At 43.1% G+C, this 26,235-nt stretch overlaps 2 protein-coding genes across 8 annotated transcripts in view; one reads left to right on the top strand and one right to left on the bottom strand.

The window, feature by feature from the left end:
• Nucleotides 1-13,865, bottom strand: part of AURKA (aurora kinase A) — a 23,132-nt gene extending 9,267 nt beyond the window's left edge. Inside the window, exons 1-6 of one of the 4 annotated variants that reach the window (XM_025398669.1) lie at nt 13,472-13,865; nt 9,703-9,749; nt 7,825-8,101; nt 5,845-5,899; nt 4,234-4,425; nt 2,676-2,814 (exon numbers count right to left, since the gene is read on the bottom strand). In XM_025398669.1, the coding sequence (XP_025254454.1) occupies nt 2,676-2,814; nt 4,234-4,425; nt 5,845-5,899; nt 7,825-8,101; nt 9,703-9,744 (705 nt within the window). In that variant the 5' untranslated portion in view covers nt 9,745-9,749; nt 13,472-13,865. Of the gene's footprint in view, nt 1-2,675; nt 2,815-4,233; nt 4,426-5,844; nt 5,900-7,824; nt 8,102-9,702; nt 9,750-13,471 lie in introns of those variants that run through there. The other 3 variants (XM_025398667.1, XM_025398668.1, XM_025398670.1) reach the window with 3 other exon arrangements.
• Nucleotides 13,844-26,235, top strand: CSTF1 (cleavage stimulation factor subunit 1). 4 transcript variants are annotated; one of them, XM_025398665.1, is made up of 6 exons: nt 13,844-14,066; nt 17,094-17,295; nt 18,775-19,052; nt 19,212-19,409; nt 20,578-20,968; nt 25,445-26,235. In XM_025398665.1, the coding sequence occupies exons 2-6, from the start codon at nt 17,127-17,129 to the stop codon at nt 25,702-25,704; spliced, it is 1,296 nt and encodes a 431-aa protein (XP_025254450.1). In that variant the 5' UTR covers nt 13,844-14,066; nt 17,094-17,126; the 3' UTR covers nt 25,705-26,235. The 4 variants fall into 4 exon arrangements, with proteins under 4 accessions (XP_025254450.1, XP_025254451.1, XP_025254449.1 ...); XM_025398666.1 differs by having other exon boundaries at nt 13,912-14,041; XM_025398664.1 differs by having other exon boundaries at nt 13,920-14,241.

Genomic DNA, 26,235 nt, shown 5'->3' with positions numbered 1-26,235 from the left:
TCAATGCATACTGCTAAGTGCAAGAAGCCCATCTAAAAAGGCTACATACTGTTATGATTCCAATTATATGATATTCTGGAAAAGGCAATAGAGACTGTAAACAGATCAGTGGTTGCCAGAGATGGAAGGGTTGGGAGGGATGAGTAGCTGAGACACAGGATTATTTTTCAAGAGCAGTGAAACTATTCTGTATATCGTAATGGTGGATACATGGCATTGTGTATTTGTCAAAATTCATAGAACTTTACAGCAAACACACAAAAATCAATCTCAGGATATGAAAATGTAAATGATTCCATCCTGGGCATGCAGATTGTGACAAAAGAATCTCACTGCATTACAAATGTAGGAAACCATCTTACTAAAGGGTGTGAGGGTAAAGTGTTGATCCAAGCAGCTTTGGAAACTAGTGGAGTCTTTAAGACAAAGGCCAAAGGAAGTGCACATAAGCACTCTAATTGATCAAGTTGGTTCCCATGCAGCTGGTTAACAATTCCGATACCATTATACATGTATACTGGAATTGAATAATTAAGTAAAAGGATGGTGGACAGTGAAATCCAGGTTTCTCACTTTTGGAGTGGGAGTTTACAGGTAAACAGGAGGAAGTTAGAACGAAACGTGGTAATGGATTCAACTTGAAGACATCGGTATGAATTCATGGTATGCTTAAAGAAGAGACAGATGGATAAATCTATACACAGATTACTATCCACAAATATTTCCTTGCTCTGTCAGCTGAAAGCCTAGAAGTAGTGACACCACAGTAGCAATGAGTACAAGTGCCCAGATCTTGGTTTATAATAACATTCTCCAAGAAGAGGAACCAGGGCTCCTTGGAGAAATGGTTCGATTCTAGGACAGGAGCAGGAAATATACAAGATGAGGCTTCAGCATCTTGTATCAGAAAGTAAAGAAGTACAAGGCCAGGTGTGGTGGCTCACGCCTGTAGTCCTAGCACTTTGGGAGGCTGAGGCAGGCAGATCACCTGAGGTCAGGAGTTAGAGACCAGCCTGGGCAACATGGCGAAACCCCATCTCTACTAAAAATACAAAAATTAGCTGGGTGTGGTGGTGCATGCCTATTAATCCTAGCTACTCAGGAGGCTGAGGCAGGAGAATCACTTGAACCCAGGAGGCGGAGGCTGCAGTGAGCCAGGACTGCGCTACTGCACTCCAGCCTGGGCGACAGAGTGAGATTCCATCTCAAAAGAAGGAAAAAAAAAAAAAAGTAAGAAAGTGCAAACACACACACACACACGCAAGACAAAACTACAGTGATTTTCCCAGGAACGTGGTAAAAGAAAAAGAGCAGGCTGGGTGCAGTGGCTCATACCTGTAATCCCAGCACTTTGGGAGGCTAAAGCAGGCAGATCACAAGGTCAGGAGTTCAAGACCAGCCTGGCCAATATGGTGAAACCTCATCTCTACTAAAAATACAAAAATTAGCCGGGCGTGGTGGTAGGTGCCGGTACTCCCAGCTACTTGGGAGGCTGAGGCAGGAGAATCCCTTGAACCCAGGAGGCGGAGGTTGCAGTGAGCAGAGATCGTGCCACTGCACTCCAACCTGGGCAACAGAGCAAGACTCCGTCTCAAAAACAAAAACAAAAAAAAGAAAAAAAGCTCCCAGTGGCCAAAGTTGTAGTGATCTGAACCACAAAATAAAGTACTGGATTATAGCTCAAGGGATAAAATAAATACCCAGGAGTCTACATCTTTAAATAAATAAATGATGAAATAAATAAGGGAGAACAGCTTTATTTTGGCACAGAATTCCAGATAATTTATGGAAATACTCCCTCCACTCTCTACTCCTTAAGTGTGGGCTATTCATAGTAACTTCCTTTGAAGAAATACAGTATGGAAAGGAGGGAAAATAGTAACTTTACAGTGGAGAAACCAGACAAACACTCTCTCAGTCAGGAGATCAAGCTGACATCCACAGTTAAAAGTCATAAGAGTTTACATCCCTGGTATGTGATAAGAATGCATTTTACCTCTGACCTCCCCTCAAAAACCCATAAGCCCAATTTAATCATGATAAAAACTAAGAAAATCTGAAAAAAATGTGGACTTGAGTTAAGTTATATATCAATATTGGCTCATCAATTGTGACAAATGTACCATATTAATGCAAGATGTTAGTGGGAAAATTAGCAGGAAATTCAGTGTGGGGTATATGGGAAGTCTCTGTACTGCCTTCACAATTTCTGTAAATCTAAAACTATCCTAGCCAGGCACAGTGGTGTGCACCTGTAGTCCCAGCTACTCAGGAGGCTGAGGTGGAGGATCACTTGAGTCCAAGAGTTCTAGTCCAGCCTGGGCAACATAACAAGACCCTGTCCCTTTAAAAACAAAAAAAAAAGTAAAAACTATTCTAAAATTAAAAATCTATTAAAGAAAATGAGGGTGACTATCTATATACATTAGATACATTTCCATAGAAAACAGCTGTGCAAACTAGGCACAAAAGCAGACACAACATTCTGCCTGGTTCTAGACTTTATCTGTACATATGGTACAACTAAGCTCTTTTGATTTTTCCACTTCAAATATTTGATATTAAGCTATCCTTCCGTCAAGACAACACCCACTCTACTATAATGAAAGGTACACTGCTATGGAGGACAGGTATACAGGAAACACAATTAGCCTGGACAATAAATGAACACTTACAGTAGCAGTTCTCTGCTCATCAAACTTTGAAAGTTTCTGAAGTTCTCTATAGACTGTTCCAAGTGGTGCATATTCCAGAATTAGGTAGACTCTGGTAGCATCATGGAAATAACCATACAGTCTGAGAATATTAGGATGCCTGCAACAAAGGATAAACATTCTAACACCTGGTTTGGAGCTGACAGAAGACTATGTACTAAATGTCAAACAAACTCTTCATGTGAAACCAGTGGTGTTTACCGTGAAACCACACTCCAAACTCCGCTTGAGAATCTGAAACTGTAAACCCACTCCAAGAAAAATACATAGACCCACATTTCATTTTACAAGCATTTCAAAGTATTAATGGACCTCTGGTTTAGTTAAGACTATTTCCTTCCTTTAGGCACCTTTATTCTTAGGAGGAAAATTCAGCTGAATATTAATTATCTACATACTAAAAAAAAGCACATGGCCTGGCACAGTGGCTCACGCCTGTAATCCCAACACTTTGGGAGGCCGAAGTGGGAGGATCACGAGGTCAGGACTTTGAGACCAGCCTGGCCAATATGGTGAAACCCCGTCTCTACTAAAAATACAAAAATTAGCTGGGCTTGTTGGTGCACGCCTGTAATCCTAGCTACTCAGGAGGCTGAGGCAGGAGAATCGCTTTAACCTGGGAGGCAGAGGTTGCAGTGAGCTGAAATCACGCCACTACACTCCAGCCTGGGTGACAGAGCGAGACTCATCTCAAAAAAAAAAAAAAAAAAAAGGCATTGCCACAGTAGCTTGATACCCAGACCCTGTGACAGATAAAAGCAGTGATCAGCAATGGCAGTAGATGGGTGCTGAGCAGACTGGGCAGGTGCAGACTGTGGCCAGTGGGAAGCAGGCAATGGGAAGCACAGCCCATGTAAGATGCCTGCCCCTCCCAGCCCCAGCCAGGTATTGCCAGGTAGAGACACACCAGGCCTAATGTGGCCAGACTTGAAGTATTAGCATCTGATTCAAATCTGAAAAACACTGAAAGGAAAAAGAAAAAAAGGAAAAACAAAAACCCACCAGCCCCAGTCAACCTGCAGGTGGCTGCTCGCAACCCCTGCATACTTCAGAATAAGGGGTGCTGTTCCCCTTCATTATCCACCAAAAAGACTTGCCCATATAAACTATTCCATTAACAAAACATTAAATCCTCAAGTGATTTTTCAGGATCAGAGCACTTAAGTGCTCTTTGAAAGATGACAAGTTTAATCATTTTTTGGGGTACTATGAAAAGCAGGCCCTCTAAAAAGTAAATTTATACTTTAAAAAAAGAAAAGAAAAGAAAAGGAATACAATTTTATTTTAACATGAAGAGCATAGGAGAATCACAGGAGAATGATTATAACCCAGTGCAGCACAGAAGCTATCTAATCTTTTTCATAAGGGAGCAGGAGGTGAGGAACGGGGGCCATGCGTTTGAGGACAGTGCCTCATAAGAGGGAGTGCACGGACCTGGGCAGTGGGAGGCTGACATTACAGGAGGGGGAGGGGTGCAGCATGGGTGAATATTGCTTTGAACATGAACCTGAAAACTCACCGAAGGTGGGACTGTATTTCTACTTCTCTTCTGAGCTGATGCTCCACTCCGGCTTTCTCCAGCTGAGCTTTAAATAACACTTTAAGAGCCAGAATAAACTTGCTTTGTTTTTCTCTTGCCAAATAAACATTACCAAACTTTCCCTTACCCAGAGGGCGACCAATTTCAAAGTCTTCCAAAGCCCACTGCCTCCTAGGAAGGAATTTGAACATTTTAGAATGTGAGGAAAACAAAGCTTTTCTAACAAATTCTCAATGAGTAGTAGACACATTCTATAAATAATTTTATATTCCAACTTGTACTCAATATGTATCCTCAGCAAGAACCAAGGCAACAACCACTATCAAAGAGCTGCTGCAACATGAAACCCTGACGTCCCTAGCTGCCGTTAGGTGTGAAGAGTCAGTGACAAGGAACAGTCTCGGGTTTTAGATCTGAAGCACTCTATGGGAAATGTCCCAAGCCTGCACTATGCTCAGAGGAACAGGCCCATGACAATGCTGAAGACCATAAAAAGGATAAGTGACCAGAGAGGGAGGAATGCTTCCGGACCATCTGGGGGCCTGTTTCAAACTAACCACAGCCGCTCCCTCCAGTCCCAGAGGTGCTAATTCTCTCTGGGTGGAGAAGCACTCTGGTGGTGGACACTGAGCCACTGAGCCACTGTTACTAATGGAAGCAGGATGGAGCCCACAGGCTAGCTGGGGCATGAGTACCAGTGGATTTAGACTCTTAGCCTCTGTTAGGCCACTAGAAGCCAAAGTCTGTGGGTTCATTCCTCGCTCCTCCTAGTATATTCTAGAGTCCAGACAGTTCAGAGACTAAGAGTAGGATTTTAGAAAAGCCCTGGGGAAGACATTACAGCCAACCTTTATAATAAAGAACTAAAACTATAACACTGTCAAAACCCTCAGTCATATATGAGTATACAGTTCTGCAACATATTCTATTTTTTAAAAACTTGCAATTTTATACAATAAAAAAGCACAGACACATAAACCATATGTAGTGGTTACTTCTAAGGACAGAGAGGAACTTCCACACATTTCTGTAACAGATTCATACAAACTTTTTCTAAATTTGAAATGCATTTGTTGTTGTTGTTGTTTTTTTGAGACGGAGTCTCCCTCTGTCGCCCAGGCTGGAGTGCAGTGGTGCGATCTCAGCTCACTGCAAGCTCCGCCTCCCAGGTTCACGCCATTCTCCTGCCTCAGCCGCCCGAGTAGCTGGGACTACAGGTGCCCACCACCAGGCCCGGCTAATTTTTTGTATTTTTAGTAGAGACGGGGTTTCACCGTGTTAGCCAGGATGGTCTCGATCTCCTGACCTCATGATCCGCCCACCTCGGCCTCCCAAAGTGCTGGGATTACACGCATGAGCCACTGCACCAGGCCTTGAAAGCCATTTTTTAAAGCACTTGAGTCCCTAGCAGAATACCTCAATATACAAAATTCCTTTTTTTTTTTAAGATTGGAAATCTGGAAACATTTATATCCTCTAAATGAAAATAAAGGCCTCATTTTTTTCCCCGAGAGTTCCCACAACTAAATTTGCAACAAAATGATATAATGTAGTAGAATAGTACAGAACTTTGTAAATAAGAAAGCTTACTTTTTTGATTCTTCATTTTTCTGTTTTGATGCCAGTTCCTCCTCAGGATTATTTTCTATATGGAATAAGTTAAAAACCTGTTTTTAGAATAACGATATAGGATAAGCTAAGCTGTGAATAGAGGTGAATCAAAGAATTGGTCACCAAAATATTAATGGTATGTCAAGAATGATAAACCGGGTTTTTTTTTTAAAGTTTTCCTTATAGAAAAAAAGGACTACTACACCCTGACTTCCATCATGTGAAGTCTTTACAGAATTTCTAAAGACCAGCAGACGTACATATAGACGGGTCCCTCTCTGATAAATTAAAGGCAGACTATGAAGGTTCTTTTGAAGCCTCAGTTTCCAAATGAAGAACTTTTGTGGCAGAATTACCAATCTTCCCATACATGACAAGCTGCCACCTCATCACCTTTTCTCCTTACTAGGTGGCCAGCCAACAGTCTATACCCTATGTACAAATTATCACCAACATGTAGCAAAACATAAGCCAGCCACCCTCCATTATATTAGTTGCCAAGGGGAAATATAAAAATAAAAGCCACTAATTTGGCAAAATGCACAAGGAATAGTTGTGCAGCAGAGGACTGGGGTAACTATTTCATTAGCCACAAGAACATATGGAACATTTCCACCGGTCTGTCTCCAACATCGCCAACTCGAACAGCACATGATGGTCTGCTCAGATATTTGGATGCAGGTCCAAACTCTTCCTCCAGGTGCCCCTGTCACATGTGCACCCCGCAACCCCCAGTTCACTAACTCAGTTAATATCAATTTAATCACCATCCCTAACTCCTCTTTACTCATCTTTCAGGTACAATTTATTGCCCAGTTCTAATGAGTCTGCATCGTAAATGAGCTCTCAAATTTGTGTGCACCTCTCCATCCTGGCTTGTCTTTGGATAAGTTAACTGCTTCTGAGTCTTAGCTTCCTCCTCTGTAAAACTGAGTTAATAACTGGCTACCTTCATGAAGTGGTTACAAGGATTGAATGAGATGACGCGGATGAAGCACGCACTTATCTCACAGCCTGCAGGGAATGAGCACTCGACAGTTGGTAAATAACAGCATCTACTCTGCTCCACACACAGCAGGTTATTGCCATCTCTGACCTCAACCTCCTTCCTGTCTGGTACTCCTAAATCCAGCGTTCTACTCCAATTTATTCAGTACTTCCACAGTCAACTTTTTTTTTTTTTGAGATGGAGTTTTGCTCTCGTTGTCCAGGCTGGAGTGCAATGGCGCGATTTCGGCTCACCACAACCTCCGCCTCCCAGGTTCAAGAGATTCTCCTGCCTCAGCCTCCCAAGTAGCTGGGATTACAGGCATGCGCCACCACACCTAGCTAATTTTTTTTTTAGTACAGACGGGGTTTCTCCATGTTGGTCAGATTGGTCTCTAACTCCTGACCTCAGGTGATCCACCTGCCTCAGTCTCCCAAAGTGCTGGGATTACAGGTGTGAGCCACCACGCCCGGCCTTCCACAGTAAACTTTCTAAAAGGCAAAGTTCCCTTCTAAGTTCAAAAAACCTTCAGTAGCTTCCAAATGCCCTAGAGATGAGGCCCCATTCCTTACCATGGCCAGCAATGCCCATGGTGACCTCACTGCAGCCTGCCTCAGTTCATCCACTTCTCTGGATTTCCCCCAAACTTTAGATCTCAGTCCCTCAAGTCACTTACTACAAGCACCCTACATCCAGACCCACTAACAAGCAATCAAAAGGACACCAATTTGTGCTGTGTCCTACCTGGGTACCCCACTATTCCAAGAGAGTGAGAATCAGGTCTGTATTTTTAGCACAGATCTGGCCCATGGGCAGATACTGTTACTTCAACCCAGACACCATATTTTCTCCCCATCCTCAACAGATATAAAAGCTAATGCTCCAAACAGTAACTGCAAGTAATATACACTTGCTTTTTTAGCAACAACGACAAAGAATGACTATCCAATGAGTCTCAAAAGCTAGTTTACCAGGTTCCGACGGCAGGGGCTGCTTGCTCTTTGGGGTATGACTCGGTGGCCTGGAGACAGGATGAGGTACACTGGTTGCCTGCAATTGCTTCTGCTTCTGATTCTGAACCAGTTTGTGACTGGAAACAAGCTTTTGTGCTTGCAAAGGAACACGCTGGGAAGAATTTGAAGGACACAGGACCCGCTGAGCCTGGCCACTATTTGCAGGTAATGGATTCTGACAAGGAAATTGCTGAGTCACGAGAACGCGTTTTGGACCTCCAACTGGAGCTGCAGGCTAGAATGGAAGAGAAAATAAACTTTCTGGTATTCGTGAACGCAAAAGATGAATATTTTGAGAATTTCACAAAGTTTGTTCTCTAGTATAGCAAAATAATGAATGTCACGGATAAGAGATGGAAGGGGAAAAGGTATTTTAATCAGTACTTCCAGAGGATAGTTAGTATGTGGCTAAGAATACCCAAATGATACTTTCTACCCCCTCCAACTCCTCACCCCTAAAAATCATGCTTTATTAATAAATATCCATTAATGAAGGACACAAACACTTCCTAGAATTTCTCAATAATTTGGAAATAGACACTAAATTGCTATTTGGCAAAAAGCTATGATACAAAAACTTTATGACAAAATCTCAGTTCCACTGAAATTTCTTTGATAATATACATTTAAGAAAAAGACCAAAAAAAAAATCTGTCAAAACGTTCAACATTGGTTATCTTCATGAAGTTTTGGAAGAGTCTAAGTTTTCATATGGCCAAGATTTTCCACAATAAGCTTATTACTATACTATTAATTAACCAATGTTTCATTTTCCAAGTATTGACAAAATGGACTTGAGCAAAAAACTGTGATAAAAAGGAAACAAATGTAGGCACTTCAAAAAGTTATTACTAAAATGTGTTATTTTTGAGATGGAATCTTGCTCTGTCACGCAGGCTGGAGAGCAGTGGCATGATCTCAGCTCACTGCAACCTCCGCCTCCAAGGTTCAAGCAATTCTCTGCCTCAGCCTCCCGAGTAGCTGGGACTACAGGCGCACACCACCACACCTGGCTAATTTTTGGTATTTTCAGTAGAGATGGGGTTTCACCATCTTGGCCAGGCTGGTCTTGAACTCCTGACCTTGTGATCCACTTGCCTTGGTATCCCAAAGTGCTGGGATTACAGGCGTGAGCCTTGAAATGTATTATTTATACGCCTGTAAGTACTGTATTACAAGCTTAAATACTTAAGTTAACTCTAACACCCTGAGCTAATCAAACTAAAAGGGGTAGGAGGGATGAGATTTCCTCCAGCTTCAACAGCTCATTGTAAGTGAGGGGCAAGTGCTAGAAATGAAAGCCTAAAAGTCCATCCCCAGCTCAATGGTGTGAGTGCTCTACAAAGACAGGGTGTTAAGACTTCCAAATTCAAAGTCAGTTACTCCTGAAATTAGTACACTGTCCACAACATAGTAGGCATTCAAAGACAAATATAAAGAAACATTTTAAATGTAGAGCAATTTTTTAAATAGCCGTTATCATAGGAACTGAGAATCAAATACAGTAATTCAAGGTAGCCTTTTCTAATTATTTTATATTTATGGCCAATTTTAAAAGTTTTGGACTCCTGCTGGATGCATTATTACTATTATCTTGCATACAATAGAGGGATATAGAAACTTAAGCAGCCAATTATAAGACAAAGCAGAACAAAAAAGCTACTCTAAGAATCAGCAAAATGTTACCGAACACAAGAAAAGTGACTAATTTATATCCAGGAGCACAGTAAGGGATCTAAATTTATAATCCAAAGTAAAGGTGGAAAGAATTCCCAACAAAACCAACCTCCATGTGGGTTTATAAATGTGAATGAGATTACAGATTATTCAATTTACCTTAACAGGCCCTGAAATGCAGTTTTCTTTAGATCGGTCCATGATGCCTGAAAAGAAAAAAAAGAACCTTTAATTTGAACAAAGCCACCTGCTTAAAGTGCTGCTGCTTGATAGGCAGCGTTACAGTTCCCTGATCAAAAGGCTTCCACAACACACAGGATTTTACACTTTTTGTCCAAATGAAGCTAATGAGGGAGGGCCAGACATGTGCTTTCCCCGCAAGGCCAACCTCCCCTTGGGCACTGCATCCCGTCCTCTCTCACACGGAGTCTTCACTCCTGATGGTCTTGCGGCTCCATCATCTCTCTTCTACCGGATCACCTCCATCCCTGTGCAGCCTGCTGGCATACCTGCTACCTTAAAAAAGTCCTCTTTAGGCCGGGCACGGTGACTCACGCCTGTAATCCCAGCACTTTTGGAGGCTGAGGCGGGCGGATCACCTGAGGTCAGGAGTTCGAGACCAGCCTGGCCAACATGGTGAAACCCCGTCTCTGCTAAAAATACAAAAATTAGCTGGGTGTGGTGGCGGGCGCCTGTAATCCCAGCTACTTGGGAGGCTGAGGCAGAAGAATCGCTTGAACCCGGGAGGCGGAGGTTGTAGTGAGCCGAGATCACCCCACTGCACTCCAGCCCGGGGGACAAGAGTGAGACTTTTTCTCAAAAAAAATAAAATAAAATAAAATAGTCCTCTTTATTGTATTATCTTTGCTAACCATGACCCCCTCCTCTCCAACAGCAAAGCTCCAGAAGAACCATCCACACTTGCCACCTCTACTCCTCCTCTCCCCTCCCCTGAGCCCATCCCCACCCGGCTTTTTTTGCCTCCACCACATTGTCAGGCTCATGGCTGACACCTACTGTTGCCAAACCCAAGGGTCAATCCCACCTTCCTCGTACTTGCATCCTCAGCAGAATCCGACAAGGTTGATCACATCTTACACCTTTTTCTTCACTTCACTTCCAGGTTTATCTACCACCTAGTCGTCCTATCTTTCCCTCCTTGCTGGGTCACTCTCATTGTTGCCCGATCAAGGGTCTGGGGTGACTCAAGAATGAGTCCCTGGACCCTCCACTTCTCCATCTACACCTTCACAGGAATCCATATCACCGAGTGCCTCAGCTCTAAATGCCTTCATGAGGACCTCTCAAAGTGCATCTTCTGCCCCAATCTCACCTTGGACTGTCAGACTTGGATATCCAAGGATTTGTCCAGGATCTCCCAGAAATGTCTGCCAGGCACCTCAATCCTAACATATCCAAAACCGAACCGCTTCCCTTCTCCACTTCTCACCTCCCTGTTCATGGGTGTGCCCTGAGCTCACGCCTAGAACGACTTCTCCATCTCCAATTACTCCCTAGCCGAGTACATCCAGTCTCTTTGCTTTCAATACCATCTACAGGCTGAGGACTCCCAAATATTCATTCTTCAGCCCAGACCTCTCCTCTGAACTCCTGATCTACATTTTCTACTTTCTATGCAACATCTGCACCTGATTATCTGAGAGGCATCTCCATTTTAACATGTCCCAAACAGAAGTCCTAATCCCTCCGCACTCTCACCTCCCTAAATCTAGTCTCTAGATATCCTCATCCCAGTTGATGGCAAATCCATCCTGCCAGTTGCTCAGGCCAAAAGCCTTGGCATAATAACCCTTTAAGAGGTTCTCTCTCTCTCAAACCCCTCATCTAATCCACGAGCATATTCTGTAGGCTCTGCCTTCAAGATCACTGCTCACAACCTCTACCACTACCACCTGGTCAAACCGTAATTCTCCTTTGAATTTTTTGCAACGGCCTCCCAATGGCCTCCCGACTTCCAACCTTACCCCGTTATGGTCCATTCTCAACACTGAGGCCAACAATCTCATTAACAAGTCAGATGTGTTGGTCCTTGGTTCAGAAGACCCCCATGGCTCCCCAACTCAATCAAAACAATGCAAACTCCTAACCTGCATAGACAGGCCTATTGAAGTCTCACAGAACATGGACCCTAACTGCCTCTCTGACTTCATCTCTTCTTCTCAACTGTGCACCAGCCACACAAGGCTTCTTTCTTTCCTCAAACAAGTCCCCTGCCATAGGCATTTGCACTTCTTGCTCCCTTTATTAGGCTTTTCCCCCAGGTGTGTAGTTCAGTCTTTCATTTCACAGAGGTTTCTCTTTTTTTTGAGATGGAGTTTTGCTCTTGTTGCCCAGGCTGGAGTGCAGTGGCACAATCTCGGCTCACCCGCAACCTCCACCTCCCAGGTTCAAGCAATTCTCCTGCCTCAGCCTCCGGAGTAGCTGGGATTACGGGCATGTGCCACCACGCCCAGCTAATTTTGTATTTTTAGGAGAGACGGGGTTTCTCCATGTTGGTTGGGCTGGTCTGGAACTCCCCACCTCAGGTGATCCGCCCGTCTCGGACTCCCAAAATGCTGGGATTACAGGCATGAGCCACCATGCGCAGCCTTCACTGAAGTTTCTTATCAAATGTCCCCACACTCCAGCCTGGGCAATGGAGTGAGACCCTGTCTCAAAAAAAAATTAAAATTGCCATTTTACAATTAAGCAAATAACTCCATGATGAAGCCAGGCCCAGACTACAGGCGGGAGCCCTTATAAAAAACAGTGGGTAAGTTAAAGTTAATAAACAACAGCAAGGAAATGCCCACCTGTGTTAATCATTTAATTTCACACATGCTCTAATGCTTTACTTCCCTTACAATTACAAGTAGCAGTCTAATGAGATCACAGAGGCCTAACAACATTTATTTAACATTCTTCTGACAGAAGCTACAGGCGTTTGCTCCAATTTATTCTACTTTTCTTTCTAGGGAAATTGAGTAACAAGCAGAATGGAATAAGATTCTAATCCAGAATTCTGGAGACAACGCCAATAAGACTGCCCTTCAGGTGACTCTAATCTGCAACCAGATGACTTTCACAGGATCTATTCAGTTCAAACCAGAAATCCTACCACTCTGAATAGAAAAGCTATTAGGCTAATAGCACAGGAGGTTTATACGGGTTTATTCCTTCCTCCTTCAGACCTGTGCATGTCTGCAGAGATGAAGGGAAGGACGAATTGAGTAGGTTGCTGAAAAACGTTTAATTCAAGGGACAAGGAAGGTTAAGGAAGAGGAAGAGACATTACGAGAGTTAACGACAGTGGCTATGTCTACCTCAGCCGGACGGATCTTAGAAATGGAGACTCTGAGGCCCAACCACAGGTCTAAGAAAACAGATTCTGCCTTTTAACGTCCCCAGACGATTTGCATGCACCGGTCTGCATCCCTAGTTCTCAATGAAATCAAAGAATCATCTGGAGAGTTTGCTAATAACTAGACACCTGGGTCCTATCCCTCAGAGATTCTGATTTTCCGGGCTCTCGGTGGAGCTATATTTTTAACAAGGCTCTCCAAGTTATCCCGATATAACTACTCCAAGGTCTACGGTCTGAGAAGTACGGACCGGGAAGGCCTCTGCAAGGAGGTTCTCATTCATCAATTCACCCACTCATCCAGCCAGGACAAGGGCCTTCCTAGGCTATTCTATCTAAAGCGGCCCCCGTTAAACCGCACTCCTGCTTTTCCCTTATAACACCCACCCCAGTTGCAAGTTCTCCGTACGCTTACCGTCTGACTCCCTACCCACTAGAACGTGAACTCCAACACAGCAGCGACCTTCTGTGCTTTTCTTACCCAGGTGATCTCCGAGAACAAAATCCAATCTGACGCTCACCCACCCCTCCCGCGCGTGTCAACACCACTCAACAAACCCCTTCTACCTCTAGCTGTAATAAGTAACAAGCAGTGTCTTACAGGGCGCCTCGGTGCCCAAGAGCGGATGCAAAGGCACTGGGCGGGCACAGGGTAGCGCCAAGGACACCCAGGGACGGAGGAACCGAGAGGGGACTTGACGCTCCGCCACTCCGGCCGGCCGCCCCTTGTCCCCGCCGCCCTCGTCGCCACTGAGATATCCCCCACGGTCTACCCACCCGTCGGCTCCCACCTGCGACCCAAGGACCCGAGTCTTCCAAGAGCTCAGCCGTTAGAATTCAAAGGTTCTTCTTTTTAAATAGGAGTTAAACCCTCTAGCCAGAAAGCCGATTGGCCTGCGCTCGAGCGAGGCTGCCTTGTGATTGGTTGACAACAAACCCGACGCCTTGAGTCGCGTTTAAGGCGCACACCGCGCGCAGGCGCACTTGCTCCTTGAGACCCCGGAAGTGGCGGAGCCAACGGCCAGCCAGACCCGTGGCAGTGCAAGCCCCAGGGTACTCTCCGGGGTCGGCCGTTTATCGGTGAGGCAGCAGCCCCTTGACGTCAAGCTTGTCGCATTGGAGATAAAGTCCGAGGGGGTGAACTAACCTTTTGAACGTGCCAGTAAGTAAGATGGCGAGAAAAGCAAGCGAGAGTGCGACCGATCGATAGCGCAGCGGTCGGCTTGGCGCCCTTTCAGCGTGCGCAGTGAATGTACGCTCGGAGCGGTCGATTGGGCAGGATTCGCGCCTCCATTTTTCCAGGAGAGAGCGGGATACCGAGAGAACCGGACCAGCTGGTACTGGGGCACGGGGAGAATGGCTGGTGCGGTCGGCTGGGGCGTTTAGCGAAAACCACAGAAACAACTGGGGCGAGACCGGAAGAGTCCAGAGTTAGCAAGATGGCATGCGCCTCTACTTTGTGCTTCCTAAGTTGCCCGGCTTGGCCTGCACCCCCTCCTCTTCCTCAAAGGGCCTCGCTTCCATTCCCACCCAGTCCTTAGTTCGCCTCTGCATCCAGATGGTCGTGGCGCATATAGTGAGGGGGCGTCTGTGTTCTAGCCTTTCCAACTGCGATGTAACCGGTCCTGGATCGGGTTCTTGTCCTCGTGTCTCCGTGTGCTCACCTGCAAATTGGGGATAATTAGGCTTCTGTTTACATGGCGAGTGAACGTTCTGTGGGAGTTGAGAAGTTAGGACTGGGCCACCATAAAATATATATATACACATACATGTATACATATATACACACAAATGTGTGTGTGTGTATATATATATATTTGTACACCCGACATGTGCTCAGAAGTGAAGAGACCGGATAGAATAGTGGTGTAGGGGAGCCAAAAATGGCTTCCCTCCATCCTTCTAGGTACCTTGTTAAGACTAAGAGTTAAATTACCATAAGACAAATTAACAGATTACTGCAGGGTAAACAGGATGTGCATGTAAAGCATTGAACTGGCATACGGAAATTATTCAAGTCTTATTAGCACAACATTAACAGTAGAATCTCTCATCAACTTTTCTTTGCCAGACTACCCACTTGTGATTTTCATTCTTTGTTGGTACTTAAGAATCTCCCATTTTTTTTGGGTAACTAAACATTGTCCATAGGAGAAAAACGATATTTAATTATGTACAGGAGTCCCACAAAATACGAGACTAAGAAGTTGAAGTCAGATGATTAAAGCTTACATGGCATCCTGAGCTACTGAAAGGAATCAATAGAGGGTTGGGGGCGGGTGGGAGGATGGTAAGCAGCAGCTGTAACACAAGTTATGGGAGGGTGAACGGAGGAAATGTATGGTGAATCAAGTTTGTTAATGCAGACAGAATAGGTGATCCTCTGGGTGGTGTCAACCTCTAATCTCTCGTAATCCGAGTTAATCTTCCCTGGTTCCTATGATCTGAGTGAATCTTCCCTGGTTAATAAGGATTCGTGACAATTGAGGTATTTTTGGAGCGTCAGACTTTAGGCAGGTAAGGAGAGCACAGGGAAAGCCTCTTCCCGCCTACTGTTCTCCAAGTGCCCTCAGTTCAAAGTAATCAGCCCGCCAAAGCATCTTGCTTTGGGCTGGCATTTCCTGAACTCCTTCAGTGGTTAAGCTCAGGGCTCTGGAGTTGGCAATTCTGGTGTGCTTTTAACCTTGGATAAGTAACTCAGCCACTTTTTACCTTGAGTAGGTGTTCTGACCTCCTTGAACCCATTTCATCATCTTTATTGTGTCCCAGGATTTTCTACTCAAGCATAGACTTATTATGTTCATGTACTACTTCATATACTTGAATACATTGAATGATTTTATTCAGTGAACTGATGCTTACAAAGTGCTTAGCATGACAGTATCTGGCATGCAGGAAGTGCTTCATGTTGTTGGTTATTATTAACACCATCAGTGTCGTACAGTGTATAAGAAATAGACTCTGGGCCGGGCGCAGTGGCTCATGCCCATAATTCCAGCACTTTGGGAGGCCGAGGCAGGCAGATCACAAGGTCAGGAGTGCAAGACCAGCCTGGCCAATATGGTGAAACCCCCGTCTCTACTAAAAATACGAAAATTAGCCAGGCGTGGTGGCACGTGCCTGTAGTCCCAGCTACTTGGGAGGCTGAGGCAGGAGAATAGCTTGAACCTGGGAGGCAGAGGTTGCAGTGAGCCGAGACTGGGCCACTGCCCTCCAGCCTGGGCGACAGAACGAGACTCCATCTCAAAAAGAAAAAAAAGAAAAAAGAAATCAGGCTCTGAGGTCACTTTTATTCTTTATTGCTGTCCCCAGACACCTGTAGCCTTTTAATATTGGTTCAAACATACACATACATAAAGGCGTTGATTTTTAGTAAGCAGATTATCATGTTCAACAGTTGGAGTTCTTTTTTGAATAAGCCAGAAACCATTTACAGTTTTTTTTGTCTCTTAAGACTAAAGGAAAACTTAGACACTTGTAAATCAGTGCATGCACAGTCCTTCCAGATTTTTACTGTGTTTTTCATTTTTATTGTTTTGACCTTGATTGGCAGGATTTTATTGGGCAGCTCACCTTCGAGCCTTTCTAACGCATTTAACTCTGTTGAGTTTTTATAGTACAGTTGCTTTTTTTCCTTCATATTTTGATTTACTGTCGAATTAGATTATAGAATTACAGTCACAAGCTCAGTTGCCTTAAAACAGGTTTTGAGAATGAACATAAAAGATCTTAGTCAACATACAGCTCAGCTAGTGGAACCAGCAGTCTAGGCCTTGACAAAACAGCAGCTAGCTTGCATGTTGCAGGTGCTAGTCAATGTTTAATTAACAAAAGAAATGGAAGATTCTGGGATAGCAATAAAGAACAAAAATCATAGGTAGGTAGTTTGGTGGGGGAAGAAAAGTCGATGAGGGATTGTACCGTAAATATTGGCTAACATGACCTGAAAAATTTCTGTATGCCAGGCACTGTGCTCAGGGCTCTATATGCACCACCTTGTTTAACTTCCAGTAACTTAACAGCTGAAGAACCCGAGGCTTAAGAGAAATGAGGTCAGCGACCAAAGACAATGCAGCTGGTAGAGATGGGATGTGAGTCCTGCAAGGTTAAGTCTGACCAAAGAGTCCTCTGTTCCTTCTGTGATTTGCTAGAGGCTCTACCCTTCACCATCCGTTTTCCCTTTTTGCAGCTGGCAGGGAAACTTGTCTTCCTCTTCTCCAAGATGTACAGAACCAAAGTGGGCTTGAAGGACCGCCAGCAGCTCTACAAGCTGATCATTAGCCAGCTGCTATATGACGGCTACATCAGCATCGCCAATGGCCTCATCAATGAAATCAAGCCTCAGTCTGTCTGTGCACCCTCGGAGCAGCTCCTGCATCTCATCAAACTAGGTAGATTGTGAACACAATTCCATATATCCCATGGCAAGGTTTTAGATGTTTGCATATGGCAGAATTTTTCAAGATTATTCTTGTTTCGTTTTAGTGCCTAGTACGTGCCAGGTACTTCAGTAAGTAAGTAGTTCAGCATGAGTTCAGGAAGTAGCTCAGTAAGTAAGGGGTAAGCAAAGTTCAGATTATGAAGACCTTAAGCTGGTTCTGGCCTGAGGGTCTTGGTACACATTATCTGGAACACTCTGTCATATTACTGACTTCCTTCAGATTTTACATCAAATGTCCTCTGAGTTCTCTTAACCCCTCCTAAAATAATCCGACCCTTTCCTGCATTTTCCCGGTTACCCTGCCATAGTGATCCCATTTGTTTTATAACAGTCATTTTGAAATTTCCTTTATCATTTGGATTGTTTCCCATATGATCCTTACCTCCCCACTTCCCACCTACTGCCCCCTTGTCAAAAAAGACTACAAGTTCAGTAAAGATCAGGACCTTGTATTATTCAGCAGTATATCCTGGAGCCCACCTGGCTAATAATAGAAAGCACTCAATAAAATCTTGAATTACCAAACAGGTTAATACCCTTTGGCGTGGCAGTGCCAATTGTGAGCATTTCTCCTGGGGAAATAAAATGGACAAACTGCATTGCCCAACAACGTGGAATTCGCTGTAAATTTTTCAATATCCATAAAATTGAATACTACAACATAATTACATAGATGAATATTTATTAGCCAAGACACACTTCTGCTCTGCTTGATTAAATGAATGAGTGAGTCACAACATGTTACACAGCATTTCTCTATTACTGTTTTGAAAGATAAAACAGCTGTGCATGGGGAAGGATCCCTAAGAATTTATCCCAATACGTTAACAGTTATTATCTCTGGGTGGTAAAATTCAAGGTCATTTTTATTTTCTTGTTGATCCATAGTGTTAATTTTTCCTCTACTAATCAACATATTATTTGATTTGTCAAGTTATTTATACGTTTTAAATGCATATTCTTGATAAACCTTTTTTTTTAAATATCAGCTTTCTTTCAAAAACATTTCAGTAGCATTCATGTTAACAATGTAGCTAACTTAATGAGCATCAGAGCTGCTGATACATCTGAACCCTAAAAATATTAAAATTTGGAATGAAAAAATGGATAATTTAACTACAGAACTGCTATTTTTTTAGTTTCTGTAGTTGTAGATAAAGTAGTAAACTCTGGAGGCAAGAACCTGGGAAAATGACTTTGTCTATTGGAGCCTGACTTCCAGCAAGCCATGTGGCCTCACAGCGTGGTGAACTTTGAATAGCATGGGCAAAATACACAGTTTTGTAAAGCATTAGGTGTCACGCGACTCCAAGAAATAGGAAGTTGACGCTGGTGAGCATCTTTCCAGTTTGGATCTAGAATTTTATCTTGGCCTTTAAAAAAAAAAAAGCACTTGTTTTGTTACGCCTTTAATTTTGATTTCTTTCAGGAATGGAAAATGATGACACCGCAGTTCAGTATGCAATTGGCCGTTCAGATACTGTTGCCCCTGGCACAGGGATTGACCTGGAATTTGATGCAGATGTTCAGACTATGTCCCCAGAGGCTTCTGAGTATGAAACATGCTATGTCACATCACATAAAGGACCATGCCGTGTAGCTACCTATAGTAGAGATGGACAGTTAATAGCTACTGGGTCTGCTGATGCTTCAATAAAGATACTTGACACAGAGAGGATGTTGGCCAAAAGTGCCATGCCAATAGAGGTAAAAATTCCAGTCACATACTTACTGATTGCCTTCTGTTTTTCATTTTTGGAAAAATGAGAGTATGGTTCAAACCAGCTTTAGTTTGCTACAGTTGTGGATTGTGTACTTGGATTCAGACACATTCTGTACCTTGAGCATCTCTTCTTGTTGGTCTAGGTCATGATGAATGAGACCGCACAACAAAATATGGAAAACCACCCAGTGATTCGAACTCTTTATGACCATGTGGATGAAGTCACGTGCCTCGCTTTCCACCCCACAGAACAGATCCTGGCTTCTGGTTCAAGGGACTATACTCTTAAATTATTTGATTATTCCAAACCATCAGCAAAAAGAGCCTTCAAATATATTCAGGTAGGAATCTTTGGAAAGGAGCTTTACATTTTTTCTTAAATACAATGAGCTCTTGTACAACTGTTCTCGTTGTAAAAGTAGTCTCGGTGATCGTCCTGTGAGACAAGTACAGACCAGAATGCATGCCGGATGGCAGATGGATCAGATTTTGTTGGCACACAGGCCACGTGTTGTCATGTACCTGCTCCCTCTGGCTGGTCAGAGTTTATAATCTGACCCTTTGGAGGGTTTGGAATCCGTATCACTCTTCAAAGGTTGCAGATCCCTGTTGTAAACAAAACATGACCAGCTTCACTAATGTATAACTTAGAGGAATAAAAAAAAATTCAGTTGAAAGTATTAAGTGTTTCCTGGCAAGGTGACATTTGTTACCCTATTTTGAATATGCATTGCAGAAATACTAATGTTTTAGTTGTGGCTTCTGTCTGTTTGATAATTAAAGTAGGCTGGTTGCAGTGGCTCATGTCTGTAATCCCAGCACTTTGAGAAGCCAAAGTGGGAGGATCGCTTGAGCCCAGAAGTGTAAGATCAGCCTGAGCAATGCAGTGAGACCTCATCTCTTCAAAAAAATTATTTTAATCAGCTGGGCATGGTGGCACACGCCTGTGGTCCCAGCTACTCAGGAGGTGGAGGCAAGGATGATCATTTGAGCCCAGGAGGTTGAGCATGCAGTGAGCTGTGACCGTGCCACTGCACGGTCTGCCTGGGCGACAGAGCAAGACCCTGTCTGCAAAAAATAATAATAAATAATAGTAACTTAAATAATAACAAAAAATAATAAAAACTTAATTTTTTACTCAATATTTGCAGCCCTAGAGCAAATGAAAGAAGCTCTTAGGTACAAGTTGTACTTCAGTAACCATGCATGAATGTGTCATTGTCTGATAATACTCCATCCTTAGTGGAGTGTTACTCGGTGTTCATTTGTAAATAATGAAGCTCACTTCTATAGTTTTTGGAATAATGTAACCAGTAAATATTTAGTTTTGGGAATCTATTCAAAAAATACTTTCATGTATTCCAAAAAGCACTTTTTTTCTTATGATACCTGTGTAATATCTAATAATTGTTTTATGGATTCTTTTCATCAGCCAGATATTTTCCACATTTCCTCTGGATTTAATTGTTCACCAGTTGGTCACTTGTGTTAATGTCTCTGTCCTAACAGGAAGCTGAAATGTTACGCTCCATCTCTTTTCATCCTTCTGGAGACTTTATACTTGTCGGAACTCAGCATCCTACTCTTCGCCTTTATGATATCAACACCTTTCAATGTTTTGTCTCTTGCAATCCTCAAGATCAACACACCGATGCTATATGTTCCGTTAATTACAATTCTAGTGCCAATATGTATGTAACTGGAAGCAAGGACGGCTGCATCAAATTATGGGATGGTGTTTCAAATCGATGCATCACAACTTTTGAGAAAGCACACGACGGTGCTGAAGTTTGTTCTGCCATTTTTTCCAAAAATTCTAAATACATTCTCTCAAGTGGAAAAGACTCTGTAGCTAAACTTTGGGAAATATCAACAGGACGAACCCTCGTCAGATACACGGGTAAGTAAGAAGTTGATGTTACTTAACATTTCTGTAGTGTTCACAGTTTCCAGAACTCTCTTTTAGGACCTCACAATAGAGCAACACAGTAAGTCTATGCATTGAGCAAGGCAGATGTTATCCCTTTCTTAGATAAGAGGAAACCAAGACTTACCGGTTAAGTCGTTTAGCCAAGGCTGTAGTTCGTAAGTGACAGAGCTGGAAATAGAACTGTGCTTTCTTTGCTCTTCTGAGCACCTCACACTGTGGACTAGGTCTGGATTCCATGCAAGTAACATTTGAGAACCTGGTGATCCATTTGTAGACTGGCCTGCCCTCTTTCCACAGAAAAGTGAAAGCAATCCAGAGAAAAGTTTCCAATAGTAGATCTCAGTATTACTAATATATGCATTCAGGAAAGAATGGCTGAGAGGAAAGATCTTATCCCATTCCTAAGTGAGCAGAGCTAGCCCCCAATGGAAACCACGTGAGTTCTGAGTGCAGATATAAAGTAGGCTAAGCAGACAGAAAAAAATTGCATCCATTGAATTCTCATTAATGTATGTTGGTCTCATTGGTAACTACTCACAGTAGTGCCTGTGGAGTATTTTTATAATGAAATCTATTTAAATTGATCCTATCGCTAGTAGGGCCCAAGTCTGGTTATTTGATAGTGAATGTTAAAACACTGTGTCTTCTGTTCCTTGTAGCAGCAAAGACTGTTTGGTAGAAAACCTCCAGAAAATTTCTGATTGTTTTCTCAATTGTGAGATATGTTTGTATCATACACTAAAATTGGCATGAGCATAACAAAAAAAATCACAAGAAAACAGTATTGGAAGAGACTGGACTGTGTTGTTTGCATTGAAGAGTCGGTGACATCTGACCCACTAGGGGGCAGCATAACCTGCCTTAGATTTGTCTCATTGTAGCCAAAGTTCGCTTCCCCAGCCATCTCTCTCTGACTTCTGATACAACTAGCAAATCTTAGGAAGAGCCATTTTTATCATAATTCTTGGTGACTTCATTGAAACACTTGTATAAAGTTGTTCTGAAAAGTGTTTATTATAAAGAACTGCTTTATAATAATTGTGTTTGTTGCAAAAAGAAAATACAAAAGTGATCAGAGTAAATGTGAAAGTACTCCCCCTATAGAAGTTGTAACTATTTTTTTTTTTTTTTTTTTTTTTTTTTTTTTTTTGGAGACGGAGTCTCGCTCTGTCGCCCAGGCAGGAGTGCAGTGGCCGGATCTCAGCTCACTGCAAGCTCCGCCTCCCGGGTTCACGCCATTCTCCCGCCTCAGCCTCCCGAGTAGCTGGGACCACAGGCGCCCGCCACTTCGCCCGGCTAATTTTTTGTATTTTTTAGTAGAGACGGGGTTTCACCGTGTTAGCCAGCATGGTCTCGATCTCCTGACCTCGTGATCCGCCCGTCTCGGCCTCCCAAAGTGCTGGGATTACAGGCTTGAGCCACCGCGCCCGGCCTAAGTTGTAACTATTTTAAGGAGTGTGCTATATCTGGACAGATACACACCAGCCTACTGACAAGAGCTTAAATATTTACTCTAGGAATGTTTTGGATGTTTTATAGTAATATGAGGTTGATTGGCTTGTTTTAGTGGGGAATAGCAGTGTGGTTTTTCAAAAATGTGATTATGCTGAATTTATGTGCAAATTCCCCTTTTCCTTTTTTCTCATTTCACAGATCAAGCCCCTGTCATGTCAGCATGTTAAGATTTCTGTTCCTAGTTTTAATAATTAGTTAGAATTTGGGCTGGGCACGGTGGCTCACGCCTGTAATCCCAGCACTTTGGGAGGCCGAGGCAGGCGGATCACAAGGTCAGGAGTTCGAGACCAGCCTGGCCAATATGGTGAAACCCCGTGTCTACGAAAAATACAAAAATTAGCTGGGCGTGGTGGCAGGCGCCTGTAGTCCCAGCTACTCGGGAGGCTGAGGCAGGAGAATAGCATGAACCTGGGAGGTGGAGGTTGCAGTGAGCCAAGATCGCACCACTGCACTCCAGCCTGGGCAACAGAGCAAGACTGCATCTCAAAAATAATAATAATAATAATAATTAGTTAGAATTCAAAGGGTTTCTGAAATGATGAAAAGGGAAAAACTATCAAGAAAACTTTAGAAATTGGGTTGCAAAAAATTAAAAACAATATAAATAATTAAAATACAGGACTGGGGGAAAGTAGTTATAGCATATATACAGATGTTAGACAATGAGTTAATATCTTAATCTGTAAAGAGAACTCAAATAGGAAAAAGATGAGTCCAAACTTGAGAGAAAAGGAGCCAAAGGACAGGGGACTGCAGAAGAGAAAAATGGTCAGGAAATATAAGAAAAGGTGGCCAGCCTCGCTGCAGACCCAATAAATGAATATGGGGACCTGGTTTTGTTCATCAGATTTTAGGAGTCTTAAAGATTTATATTAATCTACTATTGATAGAGATTTGAGGATATCATGTTTGGTTGGTCAGAGAGTCAGCTGGTAAAATATTTCAGCACAGTTTGGTATCATATCAAAATTTTAAATACATGCTTTTTGACCCACTATATCTACTCTTAGAAATTCAACCTAAAGAGGTAATTGGACAAACAGGCACATGCCCATAAAAGACTGTGTGTCCCAACATCATTTGGAGTGGCTGAAAGTTAGAAACAGCATAGATGTCCAATAAGAAGCATTAAGGAAATCTGTTACGCATCCGTGGACAACGTAAACCTTTAAAAATAAGTATGCATGCTAACGTTGGCTGAGCACTCATGCTCCAGAGCCTCCCGTGCATTCTCTTATTCTTATCCTCAGCCTTATGGGGTAGGTTCTGTAACTACCCTGTGGAACAGATGAGAAAATTAAGGCTGAGGGATGTTAAGTAATTTGCCCAGGGTCACATCACTAGTAAGTGTTCAACCTACATCTGACCACAGAGTTTGTGTTTTTATCCACTAAGCTGTATTCTGTCTTTACAGATCTGCACTACATATGCTTGAATATTAATAGTATATGACAAATGCTCTGACTTAAGTTACAAATGAAACTGGGGGTTGTGGCTCACACCTGTAATCCCAGCACTTTGGGAGCCCGAGGTGGGCAGATCATCTGAGGTCAGGAGTTTGAGACCAGCCTGGCCAACATGGCGAAACCCCATGTCTACTAAAAATACAAACATTAGTTTTGTGTGGTGGCGCATGCCTATAATCCCAGGTACTCAGGAGGCTGAGGCAGGAGATCTCTTGAACTCGGGAGGCAATGGTTGCAGTGAGCCGAGATCACACCATTGTTCTCCAGCCTGGGCAACAGAGTGAGACTCTATCTCAAAAAAAAAAAAAAGAAAATTTACAAGTGAGCACCTAACACTTAGATATTTCGAAAGGGTATTCACCAAAGTATTGACTGTTTCCTCGGATGGGTGCAATTATTAAGCAGTTTTTATTTTCCTTTTTATACTTTATTTGGTAGTTTAAACATTAAAATATGTAATTTATAGTCATAAAAAGGCTTCCTTTTGGAAAGCAGATATTCATATACTTTGTCTCAGTAATTCTGTTTCTAGGAATTTACTCCTAAGGAAATAAAGCTTTCTGTACAAAGGATATTCATTACAACATTACTTATAATTGATATAAACTAAATGTCAGGAAGTAAAAGAATTGTTAAATAGGCCAGGTGAAATGGCTCACACCTGTAATCCCAGCACTTTGGGAGGCTGAGGCATGTGGATCACGAGGTCAAGAGATCAAAACCATCCCGGCCAACTTGGTGAAACCCTGTCTCTACTAAAAATACAAAAATTGGCTTGGTGTGGTGGCACGCACCTGTAGTCCCAGCTACTTGGGAGGCTGAGGCGGGAGAATCGCTTGAACCCAGGAGGCGGAGGTTGCAGTGAGCCGAGATCACACCACTGCACTCCAGCCTGGCGACAGACCAACTCTGCCTAAACACACACACACACACACACACACACACACACACACACACACACACAAGAATTATTAAATAAGTAATGGGGCTTCTAAACATGAGGCACTTTGCATCTAGTTAAAAAAAACATGGAAAAATGTACTAAACATAAAGTTGGTTTAAAACTATAATAGAAAAATGTAGTGGCATCAATTTTATATGTATTTTTAAGCCTCGAAGTACATTAAGACAGTAACAGTATTGCTTCAGGTAATCTGGTGGTCTCTCTCTTTTTTTTTTTTTCCCTGATACAGTCTTGCTCTTGCTCTGTTGTCTGTTGCCCAGGCTGGTCTTAAACTCCTGGGCTTAAGCAGCCCTCCTTCCGCAGCCTGCCAAAGTACTGGGATTATAGACGTGAGCCGCTGTGCCTGCTTTGATTTTCTTTTTTGTACTTTTTTAGAGTTTCTGAAAGTGTACAAGGTGTATCACTTCAACAGGTTTAAAATGCTTTTACATTGAATGCTAGAACGTTCTGACAGTCTAAGATGTGGACTTAGAAAGCTATCCCTCTTGGTCTCTGTGGCAGGCGCGGGTTTAAGTGGACGCCAGGTGCACCGAACGCAGGCTGTGTTTAACCACACTGAGGACTATGTGTTACTGCCTGACGAGAGGACGATCAGTCTTTGCTGCTGGGACTCGAGAACAGCTGAGCGGAGAAACCTGCTCTCACTGGGGCACAACAACATTGTACGCTGCATAGTGCACTCCCCCACCAACCCCGGCTTCATGACGTGCAGCGATGACTTCAGAGCGCGGTTTTGGTACCGGAGATCGACCACCGATTGAGCCGCCCTCTCCGTAGGGTTCTTTCTCGAGGACTCTGCCCTCCCCCCACGTCCTGTCTCAGCTGCAGTCGTAAGTCAGTGCACCATCCTTGGCAGTTTTGCTGCCACCTCTGTCCACATCTTTCTTGGATTTGTATAAAAGAATCTTTTTTTACCTTGATGTACAATCATGGTGGAAAAAGCTGGAAACACAGATCTGTGCAGTTCTACATTCACTGATTATTGCAGTGTGATTTTCATCAGTTTTGTAAATACAGGACTTGCCGTTTCTTTTGATCTCTTGATTGAAGAAGGATAGGGTATTAAAGTGCTTTTGTCATGAGGAATTTTCATTTGGTTCTTTTGTCAACTTTCTTGCTTGTTCTGCTAAACCCTCTGTGTATTTCCATTCCAGATATATTTGAACAGATAAGTAGGCATGCAGCTCTGAGACTCCAGAGTTTTATGCCATATCAAAAGCATTTTCAAGAATCCCTCAATTCTATCCTGAAATGATGTTATTCTGATAATAAAGCTCAGATCTGCAACTTTA

This window comes from Theropithecus gelada, chromosome 10, assembly GCF_003255815.1.
Source record: "Theropithecus gelada isolate Dixy chromosome 10, Tgel_1.0, whole genome shotgun sequence".
In the NCBI taxonomy this organism is placed as follows: domain Eukaryota; kingdom Metazoa; phylum Chordata; class Mammalia; order Primates; family Cercopithecidae; genus Theropithecus; species Theropithecus gelada.
The sequence above is the reverse complement of the archived record's forward strand: the minus strand, read 5'-3'. Positions and strand labels throughout refer to the sequence as shown.